Source organism: Oncorhynchus mykiss, chromosome 16 (assembly GCF_057628025.1).
Source record: "Oncorhynchus mykiss isolate SJ-2025 chromosome 16, ASM5762802v1, whole genome shotgun sequence".
Lineage (NCBI taxonomy): Eukaryota > Metazoa > Chordata > Actinopteri > Salmoniformes > Salmonidae > Oncorhynchus > Oncorhynchus mykiss.
The window spans coordinates 22,215,673-22,234,514 of record NC_143037.1 but is presented as its reverse complement, the minus strand read 5'-3'; the positions used below and the strand labels follow the sequence as shown (position 1 = coordinate 22,234,514).

The following is an 18,842-nucleotide window of genomic DNA, read 5'->3' as shown; positions in this document are numbered from 1 at the left end:
CATGATCACATCTTTTTTTTGCCTGTGGGAATACTTGGGAACATATTTCCTAAATTAAACAAATCAGTTGAATTCCTGGAGATTTTAGTCTAGATTTTAGCTTTGGCCTGTTGCCAACCTTAGCATTACAGTATGTTCATGAATTATTTTCTGAGATGAACCTTCATACTGTTAAACATAGCCTATGTGAACAATACTACCCTTGCTGTGGCAACAGCATCCTCAGTTAATCAGACATTGAACTTGAATCTTCAATTAATTTCATTATCAAAGACTTGAAGACAACAAGGCCACATGTTTATTAAATTAGTGGATAGATTCCAGTACATTACAAATAAGCAAAACCAATTCTACCTGGATTTACCCCAATATAAGTGTAAATAAACAAACATGTAACATAATAGAAAACCATTTTTTTTTTTTTTACACTAACAGAATTGCCAATAGTATGATGCCAAAGCAGTTACAATGTTTGATTTGAAGATGTTGCATGATGGGAATATCCCCAAATGGATACTTCTCAGTTCTCCGTCATACCAGGGGCCCAGACTCCAGATTGTAGTGATCAAATCTATAGAGAAGAAAAACAGTGAGGAACAAGCGATTTGAGTAGGATCATCATTTTTTACATGACATACTTCCATATTTACAACGCGTATAAAAAAAATGTGTAATTTGATATTTATTTCTCTACATTTTAAGACTGGATTTGTTTTTGGGTCAAGTGTAAACACATTTGAAATCAGGCTGATCAACACAGGAGGTGAAAGACAATGTATTTGTGTTGGGACGAGAAAAAAAAAAACTGGGCCCTATACTTTTAACGTTGTGACAGAGACAGTGTACATTCATCAACATTTAAGTGGCAATGTGCCAGAGTTAGCAAAAGAGCTTCTTTTTTTGTCCATAGTCCGTTACCGGTTTAGAGTGTGACCGTGGTCAGTGGTCCAGCCCTCTCAGGGCAGCGATGGTGGACACCAGTCTGCGGGGCAGCAGTTTGGCCGTCTGTCTGTACTCCTCTGGCTTGGCCCTCAGCAGGGTCACTATCTGCTGAAGTGTCCTGGAGGGCTGCAGGCCCAAAGCGTCCATAACGTTGCTCAGATAGTCTGTGGGGAGTTAGGAGACAGATGTTGAAGATCAACAAACACTGTGTGGCACTAACTGAAAACATAGTAACTGAAAACATAGTATGGACATAATATAGTCAATAATAGGTAATAATATAGTATGTGGCAGGGTCTACAGACAAACACGGATTACAAAAGGGAAAAACCAGCCACATCGCAGACACAGATGTTTTGCTCCCGGACAAGCTAAAAACACCTTCTTCGCCCGCTTTGAGGATAACACAGTGCCACCGACACGGCCCGCTCCCAAGGACTGTATTGTTGTCCCTGGCCGGCGTGTTAACCCTCGCAAGGCTGCAGGTGGCATCCCTAGCCATGTCCTCAGAGCATCCGCAGACCAGCTGGCTGGAGTGTTTACGGACATATTCAATATCCCCCTATCCCAGTCTGCTGTCCCCACTTGCTTCAAGATGTCCACCATTGTTCCTGTACCCACTGCTTCTTGACACAATGCCCACTTAACCCGGAAGCCAGCCACACCAATGTGTCGGAGGAAACACCGTACACCTGGCGACCGTGTCAGCGTGCACTGCGCCCAGACCGCCTCAGAAGTTGCTAGTGCCCGATGGGACAAGGACATTCCTGCCGGCCAAACCCTCCCCTAACCCAGACGATGCTGGCCCAATTGTGCGCCGCCCGATGGGTCTCCCGGTCGCGGCCGTCTGCGACAGAGCCTGGACTCGAACCCAGGATCTCTAGTGGCACAGCTAGCACTGCCTTAGGCCACTGCGCCACTAGGGAGGCCACCGTAGCACTCACTTCTGTCATCATGAAGTGATTTGAGAGGCTACAGTCGTTAAGGATCATATCACATCCACCTTACCTAACACCCTAGACCCACTTCAATTTGCATACCACCGCAATAGATCCACAGATGATGAAATCGCCATCACACTGCTCTATCCCATCTGGACAAGAGGAATATCTATGTAAGACTGCTGTTCATTGACTATAGCTCAGTATTCAACAGCATAGTACCCTCCAAGCTCATCATTAAAGTTGGGGCCCTGGGTCTGAACTCTGCATTGTGCAAATGGTTCCTGAACTTCCTGACAGGCAGCCCCCAGGTGGTGAAGGTAGGAAACAACACTTCCACTTCACTGATCTTCAACACGGGCCCCACAAGTGTGGGTACTCAGCCCCCCTCCTGTACTCCCTGGTCACCCATGACTGCGTGGCAACGCAGGCCTCCAACTCAATCATGAAGTTTGCAGACAACACAACAGTAGTAGGCCTGATTACCAACAATGACGAGACAGCCTAGAGGGAGGAGGTGAGGGCCCTGGAGGAGTGGTGCCAGGAAAATAACCTCTCTCTCAACGTCAACAAAACGAAGGAGCTGATCGTGGACTCCAGGAAACAGCAGAGGGAGCACACCCCTATCCACATTGACGGGACCGCAGTGGAGAAGGTGAAAAGCTTCAAGTTCCTCGGCGTACACATCACTGTCGATCTGAAATGGTCCACCCACAGACAGTGTGCGGAGGAAGGCGCAACAGCACCTCTTCAACCTCAGGATGCAGTTTTTCAGTTTTTGATTTGTTAAAAAAGTTTGAAATATCCAATAAATGTTGTTCCACTTCATGATTGTGTCCCACTTGTTGTTGATTCTTCACAAAAAAATACAGTTTTATATCTTTATGTTTGAAGCCTGAAATGTGGCAAAAGGTCGCAAAGTTCAAGGGGGCCGAATACTTTCGCAAGGCACTGTACATAGAATCACTTATCACTTTAATAATGTTTACATACTGCTTTACTAATTTCATATATATATATATATATACTGTATTTTAGTCATTGTCAGTCCGACATTGCGTGTCCTAATATTTATATATTTCTTAATTCCATTATTTTACTTTAGATTCATGTGAATTGTTAGATACTACTGCACTGTTGGAGCTAGGAACACAAGCGTTTCGCTACACCCCCAATAACATCTGCTAAATATGTGTATGTGACCGATACAATTAGATTATTACTATATTATTACCAATTCATCTCTTGTGGATAGACGCACTTAACATAAATTGTATCGTTGCGTCTGTCAACAGTCTTTGGGATGCAACGACTAACGAGGAACTCTGTTCGGATACGCTGATTTTTCACCACTGAACATTTGGACAAATTACAATTCTGCAGGTGCTCACATATTTCAAATTTCAGAAATTGACATTTGGCCAATAGACTTGCCTGAAACTTGTAGAGTTTCCAATTAAGGGAGGGAGGGGGGATACTTTGCAAGTCAAGTTCACATCTCCCCCTGAAGTTAATCGAGCGTCAACATTTTAGTTCTGGGTTTCCGATATTAATTACAAATAGATGTAGAGTACCTGCCAAGCTTAATGATACACTATTGATGCTTTGGCAAGTAGGCATTTGACAACACATACTTGATGATGCTCTATTACTATCAACATCAATGCAGTTACATATAACTTTTTAATTACAACGTGTGTGTAAGTACGCATTGCTTCTTGGTTTGTTTTTTTTTTTTATCTGAAAATGTAAAACGAGTCTGTAGTTTGATTTTAATTTTTTTTACTAAACAACCAACTCCAGACGATCATACAGCATCCAGGAAGCAATGACATTCAGTACTCATAACCACGTTGGCTCCATGTACAAAATTCATCTAGAGCTATCTAACAAATATTTCATGAACGATTCAATATGACTCTAAATACATGGGCCCCAATACCATACACAATGCAGATAGTCAGAGTAGCCATTTGATTACCTGTTCAGGAGTCTTATGGCCTGGAGGTAAAAAGTGTTGAGAATCCTTTTTGTCCTAGACTTGGCACTCCGGTACCACTTGCCATGTGGTAGTAGAGAGAACAGTCTATGACTGGGGTGGTTGGGGTCTTTGACAGCTTTTAGGGCCTTCCTCTGACACCGCCTGGTGTAGAGGTCCTGGATGGCAGGCAGCTTTGCCCCAGTGATGTACTGGGCCGTGCGCACTACCCTCTGTAGTGCCTTGCGGTCGGAAGCCGAGCAATTGCCGTATCGGGTAGTGATGCAACATGTCAGGATGCTCTCGATGTTGCAGCTGTAGAATCTTTTGAGGATCTCAGGACCCATGCCAAATCTTTTTTGTTTCCTGAGGGGGAATAGGCTTTGTCGTGACCTCTTCACGACTGTCTTGGTGTGTTTGGACCATTCTAGTTTGTTGTTGCTGTGGACGCCAAGGAACTTAAAGCTCTCAACCTGCTCCACTACAGCCCCGTCAATGAGAATGGGGGCGTGCTCTGTCCTCCTTTTTCTGCTGTCCAAAATCATCTCCTTAGTCTTGATTACGTTGAGCGATAGGTTGTTATTCTGGCACCACCCGGCCAGGTCTCTGACCTCCTCCCTATAGGCTGTCTCGTCATTGTCGGTGATCAGGCCTACCACTGTTGTGTCGTCTGCAAACTTAATGATGGTGTTGGAGTCGTGCCTGGCCATGCAGTCGTGGGTGAACAGGGAGTACAGGAGGGGACCATTGAATGCAACCTTGCATTCTCGCAAAAATGATTGCTGCCCTTACAAAATAACCCTGTTTATGTAAAAAATTACCAAAAACATTGACTGTTTAAAGCAAAACTACCAAAACTATTTCTTATGGTGAACCTGAACAATCTAAATAAAATCTGAATGATTGAAAACCTTAAATCAGCAGTTGGATGTGAGTTGCATCCACTCTGGTAGGCTACACAACTCCGGTAAAACACCATTTTCTACAGCACATTTGGTAACAATGAGCCAGCAAATTACATTGGTTGTCACTCAACTAATAAAGCCTATAATTTGACATTGCGAGAGCCATTTTACAGGCCTCTGAATGCTGAAAGTGCCGCACAGATGTACAAATATCCTATTAGAACAGGGATAGGCCGACCTCTCGTTGGCACCAGCAGCTGTATCTCCCAGCTGGGCGCACAGTTGTTATTTGACAGTCATATGCAGTTAGTCACAAAAGTTCGACAGGCTACTGAACTGAAGGAGAGGACACATCAAGTCAGTCACAACAGATGAGGTATTTTCGGAAATAAAACAATACGATTAAAAAAAACAGTGAACCGGCAATTTGTAACATTTGAACGTCGGAGCGGTTTGGGCTCGCGCAGAGCGACGCACTCGTATCTTCAACATTTGAACCGGGGACCGATGCTTATCGGTGACTCGTTACATCCCTAATATTTTGGGGGTCATTGACAGAGGTACAGTACCGATGTCGGTGGCCAGCTGTTTGGTGGAGTGGGCCGTGAGCTCTGGGATGAGCAGGATGGCGTCACAGTACGTTTGCATGGTCGCCCTGGCGATGGAGCCCAGCCAGTAGTCTGCTGTGTTGTCCAGCTCCGGAAGGTCATCACCTGAGGTTGAAACAACACGAGGCATGGCCAGTCACACACAGAAAATGGCAAGGGCAGCTATTGAAATTAGGACGAACGAGAGGGAGACTGGAGGAGAGATGGAGTGTGCAAGGAGAAAAAGAAAGAAAGAAGAGACCGGAAGTTTAGGGCAATAGGTAAAGTGGGGGGGGGGGGGGGGACTGAGAAGAGAGGGGAGAGGTATGGGGAGATAGAAGAGGACTGTGGAAGAGAGGAAAAAGGTGGAAAACCTGGAGAGATGAGGAGCAAAAGAACAAGGGAGACGGGTACCAGACAAGAGGGACAAACATCTAAAAAGGAGGGAAGAGTAGAGAGACAGATGGAGGGATAGACCGAATGAAAGAGAGGGGGGGGGTCACCTTGCTCAGGAGGGAAAGGCAGTTTTCCTGCGTGCAGGGCCAACTCCAGCGCCGGGTCTTCTTGCGTCACAAAGGGCTCCAAGTGGAGCGGCAGAGACATGATGTACTGTCCTATCTTTCAAGGAGAAACCACAGGCAGTAAGCCACCTCAACACAACCTGACGGAACCGGAACATTCATAGTACTATAGTAACACTAACGGTGAACATTTACAGCAGAAAAACCAGCACTAAAACATTTTCCCAAAAGACAGCTTGCAAGGACAGGTTATCTTACATAATACACATACAATAACACTAGAATCTACGACTTGAATTATATAACCTGTAGATGTTGTGCCCATAGTTAGGCCAGACATACATTGGTGATGTACTCCTGTGGGGACAAGCTGAAGGTAGGCAGGTCTTCAGCATAGCTCTCTCCAAAACCTCCTGCGTCTCGGCTCTGATAACAGCCGTGGTACAAGACGGAACATATGTAAGCATTACATTTACATACAGAAACTAGAGTCACCGACTGCACACACACACACACACACACAGACCTCCATTTTGGAGACCAAGCAGAGTTGATGTTTGATCTGCAGGAAGACCGAGTCGAAGGCCAGCTGGTTGGCCTGCTGGTTGAGACGGGTCAGAGCCACTCGGGGCTCAGCCAGAAGACTGGAGTTACCTGTCCCCTTCTCCTACAAAACAACGGCAACTTGAACATGTCAGACCTCACAACAGACCTAACTCCCTGAAAACATAGTGACACTTACTTAATTGCATTTACAAGCCTTTATTGAAGCAAAAATGACATAGGTCGTAGATCACAAGACTCTCTGTATTTTCACTCTGAAAATAGTTCAAAATGGGACATTTGACCATTTATAGGCTACATTCCCATCCTGGCCAACAACTACTGTAACATCACACCCAAGCTAAAAACCTTAAACCCAAATGAAAGTTAACAGTGCCAAGTCACCCCCCCGTATGAATATCCATACCTTGAGGGAGTAGAGCAGCCCCATCAGGCTGTTGTACTCTGACATGTTGCCCCTCTGCAGGTAGTTATACTCCTGCCAGGGGTTCCTGCCGCTTGCCTTCCTCTCTGTGGAGCTGGCTTCCTGGATGCCCGCCAGGCTCCTAGGGCTGTACGACTCAGACAGGTACTTCCCCGCCGTGGCCAGGATCCTATAGGATCATAAAGTGTGTTGAGGCCCATGCACTTTGAAATAAAACGTACTTAAATAAAATTGACCTATAGGTCATGGCAAGAGAACGGGGGAAGTATGAAGGGATATAAGTAGGGGAGTCAGGTAGCTAGGGAGTAGGGTCTGGGGGTTGATTTGGAACTCGGCTAGAGCGATGACATTGGTCTTACTTGTTTGACAGCTGCAGCTCATAGGCTCCACACTGTCTCAGCAACTCCCCACAGGTGGCAATGATCCTGCAATGCAGAGGATACACGGGGTAGCAAAAATAACAGACAGTTCATGCACAATTACTCTTTTCATACTACCGGGCCATGACCGGCCGAGCTGTGCTGCATTGGCCTGGTTAAACGTTATGGGGGAAATTAAAAAAATGAAGATTTCTGCCTAAATAGACCCAAAAGTTATTATTTTTCATGATATTACCATAAACAATATCTAGTAATGCTGCATAGTTCTCGAAAGGTCTGGAACTGACCTTTCTGGTAAAAAAAAAAAATGTATACAATTGCTGAGGTGTACTGACTTTTGAGGACACAGGCTCAAGTATATAGTACTAATATTATAAAAATATTTAAAAAACAAAACAATATCAGACTTTTGTCCTATTCAATAAAAGTGGGGGAAATAGGGCTTGTAATTACTGAAACGCTTTCTAAATATAGTAACAATCAAATCATAAACAATTTACTAAAATATTCAACCTTATAACGAACTGTAAAATAAATATGATCATATTTAGGTGACAGTACAAGTTTGGATCCATTTCATATAACTGACGGCACAGCATGTTCTACCAAGCGTCCTCTTAGCGAAGCAGAAACACCATTCGAATGTGTACAGACTCGTTACAACTTCAGCTTTTAAGTCATTTCGTCCCTCTGTGACCAAGAGAAAGTGGTCGTGTTTCAATTCTACAAAATTATTTCGCATTTATTCATTTCGAGAGCTCCCAATCTGGCTCAGAATATCACAGCGAGACGAAACCACAATTGATGGAGTCCCTAGATTGTCCCCTTTAATATGGCATTTATTGTCATGAACCTTGCCCTGGAGGCAGCTCTGCAGAGTGGTCACTAGCTGGCACAGCCAAAAAGTCATAAAATCTGATTTTAGACCTAAACCTTAACCACACTGCTAACCCTAATGCCTCACCCTCACCTTAAATGAAGACCAAAAATGGTGACTTTGCATCTGGCCCATATAGCAGAAATAGCTCAATTCTGCCTCCAGAGCAAGATTCACGACAATAAACGTCAATCTGCCTTTAACATGCCATCTGGCAGGCTGGGCACCGTTGCTCAGAGGCAAATTCAATCGATTCTTTGTCTAGATAGGGCACAAAATGTGATACGTCACTCCCTACGCAAATCGGGGTGTAAAACCTGACACTTAAAGTCAGCTCTGCTGACAGAGTGGTAGCAGAAATCTGGGGCTTTCTAACACACTATATATACAAAAGCATGTAGACACTCCTTCTAATTAGTGGATTTGGCCATTTCAGTCACAGCCGTTGTTGACAAATGTATAAAATCGAGCACACAGCCATGCAATCTCCATAGACAAACATTGGCAGTAGAATGGCCACACAAGCTCACAGAAAACAGAAAGGGACCGCCAAGTGCTGAAGCACGCAGCTCGCAAAAATAGTCTGTTCTTGGTTGCAACACTCCCTACAGAGTTCCCAACTGCCTCTAGAAGCAACGTCAGCACCAGAACTGTTCGTCGGGAGCTTCATGAAATGGGTTTCCATGGACGAGCAGCCGTACACAAGCCTAAGATCACCATGTGCAATGCCAAGTCGACGGATGAAGTGGTGTAAAGCTCGCCGCCATTGGACTCTGGAGCAGTGGAAACGCGTTCTCTGGAGTGATGAATCGTGCTTCACCATCTGGCAGTCTGATGGACAAATCTGGGTTTGGAGGATGCCAGGAGAACCATGTTTGCCCGAATGCATAGTGCCAACTGTTAAGTTTGGTGGAGGAGGAATAATGGTATGGGCCTGTTTTTCATGGTTTGGGCTAGGCCCTTTAGCTCCAGTGAAGTTAAATCTTAACACTACAACATACAATGACAATCTAGACTTTGTGGCAACAGTTTGGGGAAGGCCCTTTCCTGTTTCAGCATGACAATGCCCCCCGTGCACAAAGCGAAGTCCATACAGAAATGGTTTGTCGAGATAGGGGAGGAAGAACTTGACTAGCCTGCACAGAGCACTGACCTCAACCCCATCGAACACTTTTGGGATGAATTAAATGGAATGGGAACGCCAACTGCGAGCCAGGCATCAGTGCCCAACCTCACTAATGCTCTTGTGGCTGAATGGAAAGTACCCGCAGCAATGTTCCAACATCTAGTGGAAAGCCTTCCCAGAAGAATGGAGGCTGTTATAGCAGCAAAGAGGGCACCAAATCCATATTAATTCCCATGATTTTGGAATGAGATGTTGGACGAGCAGGTGTTCACTTACTTTTGGTAATGTAGTGTACAATAAGACACTGGGCCCTGTGACATTAACAAAACCCACCTGACCGAGTTCTGGAAGGCAGTCCAATCCTCTTGGAACACCGCAGCACTGGGCATGTCCTCCAACCTGCACTTCTTCCTGACTGACTGCAGAGTAGTGGAGAAGTCTGACACATACCTGTAGAAAAATTGGCCAAGACACATATATGTGAGAGCAATGGACAAAAGTCAACCAGAATATTCAAACAAATATTGAAATGTGCATGTACTGTGTAGTATGTGTATGAACTGTCAGGATTTTTTTTCAGCAGTGGTGTCATAATTAGGGTTGGGGGAGTAGTGGGTGTCCTCTTGGCCGCAGAGACAAAACTGTTGTGTTTTAAAGCTAATTTAATACAATTCTACACATTTTACCATGGCTTATGCCATGTTCTTATGCAATCTGAGTGACTCAAACAAAATCAATTGAGGCCCCATGCAATGACATTTTTGGAATGCCGATTGTTAGTTCTCAAAGATGATCTTATTTAAAAGAAAATATACTGTATAGCTCTATTATCTTTTCTACATGCTGTTTAAGTTTACACTGAAAAGCTTTAACATTCCACCTCCCAAAAAATGATAAAAAAATTAAATAAAAAGTGTATAGTCGTGTATAATTACTTAGCGAAGAGGGCTTTGAGGGCCTTGAGGAGGCCACACAAGGCCAGGCCGTCAGTCAGTTTGACACAGCGGTCAACAGCAGCACCGGCCAGGCCAAACAGCTTCCCCACTGAGTGACTCAGCTCCTCTACACAGTCTATCACCTCACCACGCTCCTGACAGAAGGAGGGGAATAAGGAGAGAGAGAAAGAGGGAGGGACAGAGAAAGAGGAGCGGGAGAGAGAAGAAAACGTACAATGAAGAGAGAAGGCAAGAGGTACACGGTCAATGGTCACAAGGTCCTTTCCACTCGCCTCCCCCCCAAAAAAATAAATTACTATTGAATAAGGTTTGGTTTGTGTGTTTGTGTGTGTGCGGTGGTATCCTAGCAGATAGGAGCATTGGGCCAGTAATCAAAAGGTCGCCGATTCGAATCCCCGAGCCGACTAGTTGAGCAAGGCACTTTACCCTAATTGCTCCTGTAAGTCTCTTAGATGACTAAAATGTAAATGTGCCTCACCAGGGGCACGGCGCTGATCTGAATGAGGAGGTGGGACTCCTCCAGGTCTCCATACTGCAGCTGGTAGGGTTTGTAGGGGTCGTACAGGGCACTGACCAGCTCATTCACCTTCAGCAGGTTGTTCTCGCCTGAGAGGTACAACCACAACATAAGTCTACCTTGTGAGCGCTGAACTCTCCCCCCCCACCAAAAAAAACACTCAGATGTCAACCCTAAGGAAAAGTTTGAATTACCTAAGTGGAGCTCAAGTTAGGATTCAGCGCTATATATATATATATATCAAAACAATTAATTAGCATCACTATCAAGATTACCATAAACATGTCATGAGCAGATCTTTCAAATACTTCAGTTTACCTACTATAATTATGTTCCTATGGAATAGTCCCAAAAGTGCAAACTCCAAGCAAAATCAAGGCCACCTTTCAAGTATTTTGACGCAGGGCTGATATCATTACAATCTTATAATCTATATTATCAATCTCACTGCTGACTAACAAGGGACTGCGGATGAAAATAAACTGTTTAGCAAAATCAACAACTATTTTACACCTCAGCACTGACAGACTTGTCGAATAACGTGCAAATGATAGGCCTATAAATAAATAAATACATAGACGCAGTAGCAGGCGAACAGACCCAGGTGAGGCAACATGGCCTGCGCCAGGCTCCTGCCGAAGGTGGCAGCGGTGTGGTGGAGCTCCAGCAGGGTGTCCAGCCGCTGCTCCTGGGGGGCGCGCTCCATGGCCGTGCTCAGACACACAGGGATGGAGGGCACCATGGCCCCCAGGGTCTGGATCAGCAGCACTGTCACCACCTCGTATGGGTTCTTAAACACCTGGTGGTGGAAGGTAGATCGATTCATATACAGTCATATGGGGACATGGGGTTAGGTTGGAGATGACAAGTTGTAGATGGAAGATTGTGGACCCTCTGCGGACATGTTTTTTTTACAGCAAGAATATATACATTTTTTTATTGTACAATCTATTAGTGTAAGTCATGGTGTGTACATTTATGGTAGTGTGAGTAAGGATGCCTAGAGCAGGGCTGCACGATATGGGCAGAAAAATAAAATAGCTTTTTTTTATTTTATCAAACATTGTGATATAAATCAAAACACTTGGGTGAACGGTTGGAATCATATAAATACTTATATTAAGAAGCAAAGTGGAAAGCAGCATCGTTTGTGTTTGGAACAATCTGTGGACTGCATGACGGGAACTGCATGCAAACTTATAGTGGATCGAACAGTGAGGAGGCGGAGCCGCGCTGCTTTGAGTGACATGGGGCAAGGCTTGTGGAAAGCAGACGCAAGAGAAGAGAGATGACAAACAAAGTACATTTTAAAAACTGACGCGGCCGAGTGGCGTTTTAAAATATTGCATACGGTATGGATCTCTTGAGATATGGACACTGCAAATGTCAATATTGCAATTTCGATGTGAATTGAATTACTTGGGCAGCCCAAACCGAGAGTATGCGTTGCTGTCTGATACAGTGTGGGAAGGATACTTAGTTGTGTGTGTTATGTTACGATGGAGCGTGTGTTTTATGGTATGATACAGAGCAGTGGTACTCAAAGTCAGGGTCGAGTGGGAATTGCAGTGTTTAGACAGTTTTTCACATAATGAAATACATAATTGGGGTGAATTACAGATCATTGTACGGGACAATATACAAACTTCTTTGAAAGATAATGAGAAAGATACACATTTTATTGAGTAAAACTAAGTATTTATTGGTTATTTTAATTGTGATGAGAAAAGTATAAATCTAAATTTATTTGAAGAATTTTGCCAGAAATTCTGCTGAAAGAAATGGGATCCCACTGAAAAAGTTTAAAAAGCACTAGACTGTGTGTGTGTGTGTGTGTGTGTGTGTATATATACCTGGCTGCTCCACTGTAGCTGGGAGTGCCAGGTGGAGAGCAAGGTGTCGTAGAACTCAGCCAGCTGCTGATTTAGACTCAGCTCACTCTGAGACAGGTCCTGCCACACACTCACCAGCTGACCCTGGAAACACACACACACACACACAGGAGAATTCAAGTCAACAATTGGAAAACACCTACCTACAAAACCACGTAAGCAATTACTCTAAATTACGCTAAATTAAAATCAGTGAAAATGTAACACATACCTTATGACACTTGTAGTAGTAGGCAAGAAGCTGTGGCATTCGGTCGATCTCTGTGAAGACTTTCACAAAGAGCTTGGCTTGGTCTGCAGAAGAAAAGAAAACCATAAGCCTAGTCAGAATCAGGTTTCAGAAAGGCCGGACTAAACTAATACGGATTGAGCATTCCATCTCAACCCAATCAGAAGTTATTTGCAGACCATCTCTTACCTACAGACATGGAGTTGAAGGTGGCTACTATCTGGGGGCTGGCCAAGGCCTCCAGCCTGTTCTTCAGAGCCTCCAGGTGCACACATTTCTCAGAGTAGTCTGGTGTGTCCACCAGCATAGCCAGGCTGTTCTGCATGGCGGTCAGTTTAGAAGAGATTACAGCCATGTCCTGGGGGAACGAGGTAGTGGCAGAAAGTTCCGGTTAAATGGAAATCGATGTTTGGTCAAGTCAAAAATGAAAATGACTAGAGCTTGTGTGTTCCCGTTAACGTGGGATGTCTTCTGCCTTTGAGGGGTTGGTCACTTGTTACAAGTCGACTCAGCAGAATGACACTGTCGCGATGCAGCATCGCAGATATTGAGATGAGCGAGATGCAAGACTCTCTCTCTCACAGTATCTGCGCATGTGCACAGGTTCACTTCACACTATTCACAGCGTGGTAGCCAGGGCACCAAAACAGCAGAGAAGTTGAGCCTCACGCTTCAACGCTCTTATACTTGGTCACCCGTGCCACCTAAAATATCAAGTCACTGAATCCTTAAATCAGTGCAGAGAGATATTACATATCTCTGGAGTGGAGCAGGGTTTTAGAGGTAGTTTGACGCCACCTGTGTCTTGAAGGTCTCCTCGATGTCTGCACTGAGCGTGCTCCATTTGTCTGCCTCCTGTAGTGCATCGGAGGCTAGGTGCATCCGAGACTTGACCTGATCGAGCTCCACCAAGACCTGCAACACAGAATCCACACGCCAAAGACTTAGTGCTGTATAACTGACAACACATACAGTTGGAAGTCGGAAGTTTACACACACTTAGGTTAGAGTCATTGAAACTCGTTTTTCAACCACTCCACAAATCTATTGTTAACAAACTATAGTTTTGGCAAGTCAGTTAGGACATCTACTTTGTGCGTGACAAGTAATTCTTCCAACAATTGTTTACAGACAGGTTATTTCACTGTATCACAATTTCAGTGGGTCAGAAGTTTACATACACTAAGTTGATTGTGCCTTTAAACAGCTTGGAAAATTCCAGAAAATTATGTAATGGTTTTAGAAGCTTCTGATAGGCTAATTGACATAATTTGAGTCAATTGGAGGTGTACCTGTAGATGTATTTCAAGGCCTACCTTCAAACTCAGTGCCTCTTTGCTTGACATCATGGGAAAATCTAAAGAAATCGGCCAAGACCTCAGAAAATGAAAAGTCTGGTTCATCCTTGGGAGCAATTTCCAAACGCCTGAAGGTACCACGTTCATCTGTACAAACAATAGTACGCAAGTATAATCACCATGGGACCACGCAGCCGTCATACCGCTTAGGAAGGAGATGCGTTCTGTGTCCTAGAGATGAATGTACTTTGGTGCGTAAAGTGCAAATCAATCCCAGAACAACAGCAAAGGACCTTGTGAGGATGCTGGAGGAAACAGGTACAAAAGTATCTATATCCACAGTAAAACAAGTCCTATATCGACATAGAAATGTCCTCTGGTCTGATGATACAAAAATAGAACTGTTTGGCATTAATGACCATCGTTATGTTTGGAGGAAAAAGGGGGAGGCTTGCAAGCCAAAGAACACCATCCCAACTGTGAAGCAGGGGGGTGGCAGCATCATGTTGTTGGGGTGCTTTTCTGCAGGGGGGACTGTTGCACTTCACAAAATAGATGGCATCACGAAGCAGGAAAATGATGTGGATATATTGAAGCAACATCTCAAGACATCAGTCAGGAAGTTAAAGCTTCGTCGCAAATGGGTCTTCCAAACGGACAATGACCCCAAGCATACTTCCAAAGTTGTGGCAAAAAGGACAACAAAGTCAAGGTATTGGAGTGGCCATCAAAAAACCCTGACCTCAATCCTATAAAAAAAGTGTGGGCAGAACTGAAAAAGTGTGTGCGAGCAAGGAGGCCTACAAACCTGACTCAGTTACACCAGCTCTGTCAGGAGAAATGGGCCAAAATTCACCCAACTTATTGTGGGAAGCTTGTGGAAGGCTACCCGAAATGTTTGACTCAATTTAAACAATTTAAAAGGCAATGCTACCAAATGCTAATTGAGTGTATGTAAACTTCTGACCCACTGAAAATGTGATGAAAGAAATAAAAGATGAAATAAATCATTTGTCTCTACTATTATTCTGACATTTCACATTCTTCAAATAAAGTGTTGATCCAAACTGACCTAAGACAGTAATTGTGAAAAACTGAGTTTAAATGTATTTGGCTAAGGTGTATGTAAACTTCCGACTTCAACTGCATTTGCCACACTGGGAGCTTGTTATCCTATTTGAATAGGACAATATCTTGACCATAGTACTATATTGTATTATGTGACTGTGTGTATGTCGACGTATCTACATGTACTGACTGTGCTGCATATTTGAATGGTGTGTGTGTGTGTGTGTTTGCTTAGTCGCAAGTCAATTTCGATGAGGTATCCGTCTGATGTGCGTTTATAACGCAAATGGCTCCCATACCTGCATGGACTGAACAGTGTCCTGCTCAAATTTCCTGATGTCCTCTTTGACAAGGACCATCTGCTCCTTCAGGAATGACGCTTCCTGCTTCAGGGCCTCCACGTCCCGCAGCACTCGGGGCATGTTCTGCAGGGCCTGGTTACTGCTCTCTGAACAAGGAGAAATACAATTCAAATGTTTCCCTTCGTGTACGTCAATGGTCAGAGAAGCAGGAGACATCAAATCATGCTTCGTAAACAACAGGTGTAGGCTAACAGTGAAATGCTTACTTACGGGCCCTTCCCAACAATGCAGAGACAGAAAATAGAGAAATAATAGAAAATAATAATCAATACACAAGGAGTAAAAATAGCTTGGCTTGATACACGGGGTACCAGTACCGAGTCAATGTGCAGGGGTACGAGGTCATCGAGGCAGATATGTACATAACTATGAATAAAGTAACTAGGCAACAGGTTAGACAAACAGTAGCAGCAGCGTATGGCATGAGTCAAAAACGTTTGTGCATATCTCCAGATTACGGCACGTGTTTACGGAAGACAGAGTTCTGTTCTAATTAGCGATCTAGCATGCGCCGAACACCTGTGTGTAATGGAAGAAAGCCACCAGAACGTGTTGCAAATGATCAGCTGCAATGAAGTCTGTTAAAACCGTGTACAGTAAAAACAGTGTACAGTAAGTGTAGAATGATTTTGATGTGACATGAAATTAAAGGGCTTTACGTTTCTAAACCTGTATCACAATTAAGAATTGACTCTTGTTTAAATTGAATATTTGGCTGTTTTGGCTGCCAGAGCCAGTCTTCCTCTGAAAATAACAAGGTCCTTGGACAATTATTGGGTTACTGTAGCCTATGACTCTTGGTTCTTCCAGTTCAGTTAACTGAACCTGGAACACTTATGTTTCTTGGTAGTTTCGGGGAACAGGCAGCAATAAAATAGCATGACTTGAGACACAAAATTGACAGTATGTCACAGTTACCCTAGCTTTGGGACAACATCGGGATATGGTGCGGTTCAGACAAAAGTTGGAATCAGACGTCTATTTGATAGCGAGGGACACGTTTCACTTTGTTGGGGGGGGGGGGGGTGAATCGGCTACATTGTGGTATGGTTATTCGTCGCCACCCACCAGATCGTTCACAACTCAGGGAGTCCAACCAATAGATTCCCGATGTTGTCCCAAAGCTTAGTTACCCTCTATTGCATTGTTGACTTCCTGGATGAACAACTGCAGTTTCATGACCAGCGTTGCCGCGTGTGCATCTGCCTTCCCAGGCACATCCTTCTGCATCTTGAAGGCCCCATTCACCCAGTCCTTCACGTCGAAATCATCGTCCAGAAATTTGGAAAAGTCCATTTCGCCGTGCGACAAACTTCAGGTAGCTAGCGATGAATGATGTCAAGAAAACCCACAATTCTGGGTGGGGATTAAAACAAGTTGGACAACATTGAAGACAGCTTTGTTTAGCTACCAATAATATTCACTATATTAAAAGTAATACTTACCATTTCACTTCTGAATGTGACATGAACATAGACTGGCTAGAAAGGCTAGCTAGCTGCTTCTCTTAATTTGAAACAATCTTAAGTTTGCCCAATTACAGGTTTAGAAACGAACAGAAAATATACAGCCCATGAGCATGAAATGACCATAATAACTAAATAGAGTTCGAGCAAAATAATTGCCTCCTCCAGAGTTGATTTGAATAGACTAAAACATCTAAAGATAAGTTTCTGCTTTGTTGACAGATGACAGCAATATCCTGTTTGCGCTCACTCAATAATCTTCCCAAAGAAACAAATTACTATAAATGGTTCCGTCCCCATTACAATGATCTATGCTCGAAAATGGATCAAGATGAGAACATTAAAAATACAATTATTTTAAAGCATCCATGAGGTTAATTTTCAAGATGGATGATTGTATTTGTATATTAAATTAGGAAAACGAGTTGTGTTACACTTGAAGTCTCTCGTTGAAACCAAATCCTGCCTCCTGATGGTCAATTTGCAAAACAACTAGTGACAAGTTATATAAAACATGTGAATACAAACCTATACAGTGGATGTTAACGTCTGAAAATTTCAGGTTACTGGATTGGCTATATTATTTTACATACATTGTTTTAGCTGGATATGGAGCCCAGGGTGAATTAATTACACCGATTGTGTTGCAAAACGTTTGCAACAGAAACCATTTTGCAACGAAAACAAGTTCCTATTGGACAAATTAAGGTATGTCCATTCCCGTTTCGTTCAGTTTGAAGTTTAATTCCGTTTGGTTCTTAAATGGCAAACGGTTTCCGTTGCAAGATGCAATGAATACACCCCAGATAGATACTACAATGACTCATTTTTTAAAAAAAGTGTTTTTATTATGAGCATAACAATTACAAAAAAACAGAAATATTCAAACCCGAGTACATAAACCTAACAGACAGGGGTATCACATATCAACATTCATTTTCAATTTGTTAAATACTTTTATGGTGTGAATTGCTTTTTTGTTTTTACATTTACTGATCATTTCAAAATAATATTTAAATCCTCTCTTAAATAATGTGAAAATGGGTTTGTTCTCTGCCCACTTCATTTTATGAACAAAGAATCTTCCATGAAAAAGATAAACAAATTAACAATGATAGTTTAAGTCAGGGTCCATGTTAGTTGGATCAAAATAAAGCATAATATCAGAATCTCTCATATCTTTCCAATTTTCTCTACAATAGGAGATAAATTTAAGTTGGCCCTTTCTTTCTGATCTTTGCTAACTGTAATACCAAGATATGTGATCAAGTCACATCTTTTCAATGCAAATAATTCACATTTCCTAATATTCAGAGATAAACCTGATACATGTAAGAAGGCATTAACACACTCAATAGCTTTCCTGACTTCATTATGATCTTTTTTTAAAAAAATGGTGGTGTCATCAGCCAATTGTAAACATTTTATCTCGTTGTCTTGTATCTGAATACCCCTAAACTATCCTTATTTATATGAAATGACATAACTTGTGTGACCAATAAAAATAAGAAAGGAGAAATTGGGCATCCTTGTTTAATTCCACGTCGAATCTCTGTGAAGTTCCATGGGATAATTTAACAGAGATGTTACTAATGTGATTGGTCTCCAATTTTCTAACATCATAGAATCTTTGTTTGGTTTGGGTATTACAGAAATGAGGCCTTGTGTCATAGAAACAGGCAGGACCCCTAAATCAATTGCCTCCTTAAAAACATGAAATATAAATTCAATAATATCATCCTGAGAATATTTATAGAATTCACTGATAATGCCATCATTCCCTGGAGATTTGTTCTCTTTTAACTTGCT

The 18,842-nt window shown here is 43.0% G+C and overlaps 1 protein-coding gene across 1 annotated transcript; it reads right to left on the bottom strand.

Moving 5' to 3' along the window:
* Nucleotides 1-275: 275 nt before the first annotated feature.
* On the bottom strand, nt 276-17,533 carry LOC110491641 (conserved oligomeric Golgi complex subunit 7). Its single transcript, XM_021565237.3, has 19 exons — nt 17,013-17,533; nt 16,701-16,923; nt 15,505-15,653; nt 13,638-13,754; nt 13,029-13,197; nt 12,822-12,904; nt 12,572-12,694; nt 11,319-11,517; nt 10,680-10,807; nt 10,181-10,335; nt 9,579-9,695; nt 7,222-7,287; nt 6,845-7,031; nt 6,401-6,541; nt 6,217-6,300; nt 5,857-5,971; nt 5,336-5,479; nt 919-1,106; nt 276-571 (listed from the first exon to the last, which is right to left on the bottom strand). Exons 2-18 carry the CDS (start codon nt 16,861-16,863, stop codon nt 940-942), a joined length of 2,307 nt encoding a protein of 768 aa, XP_021420912.1. The 5' UTR covers nt 16,864-16,923; nt 17,013-17,533; the 3' UTR covers nt 276-571; nt 919-939.
* Between the last annotated feature and the right edge of the window lie 1,309 nt (nt 17,534-18,842).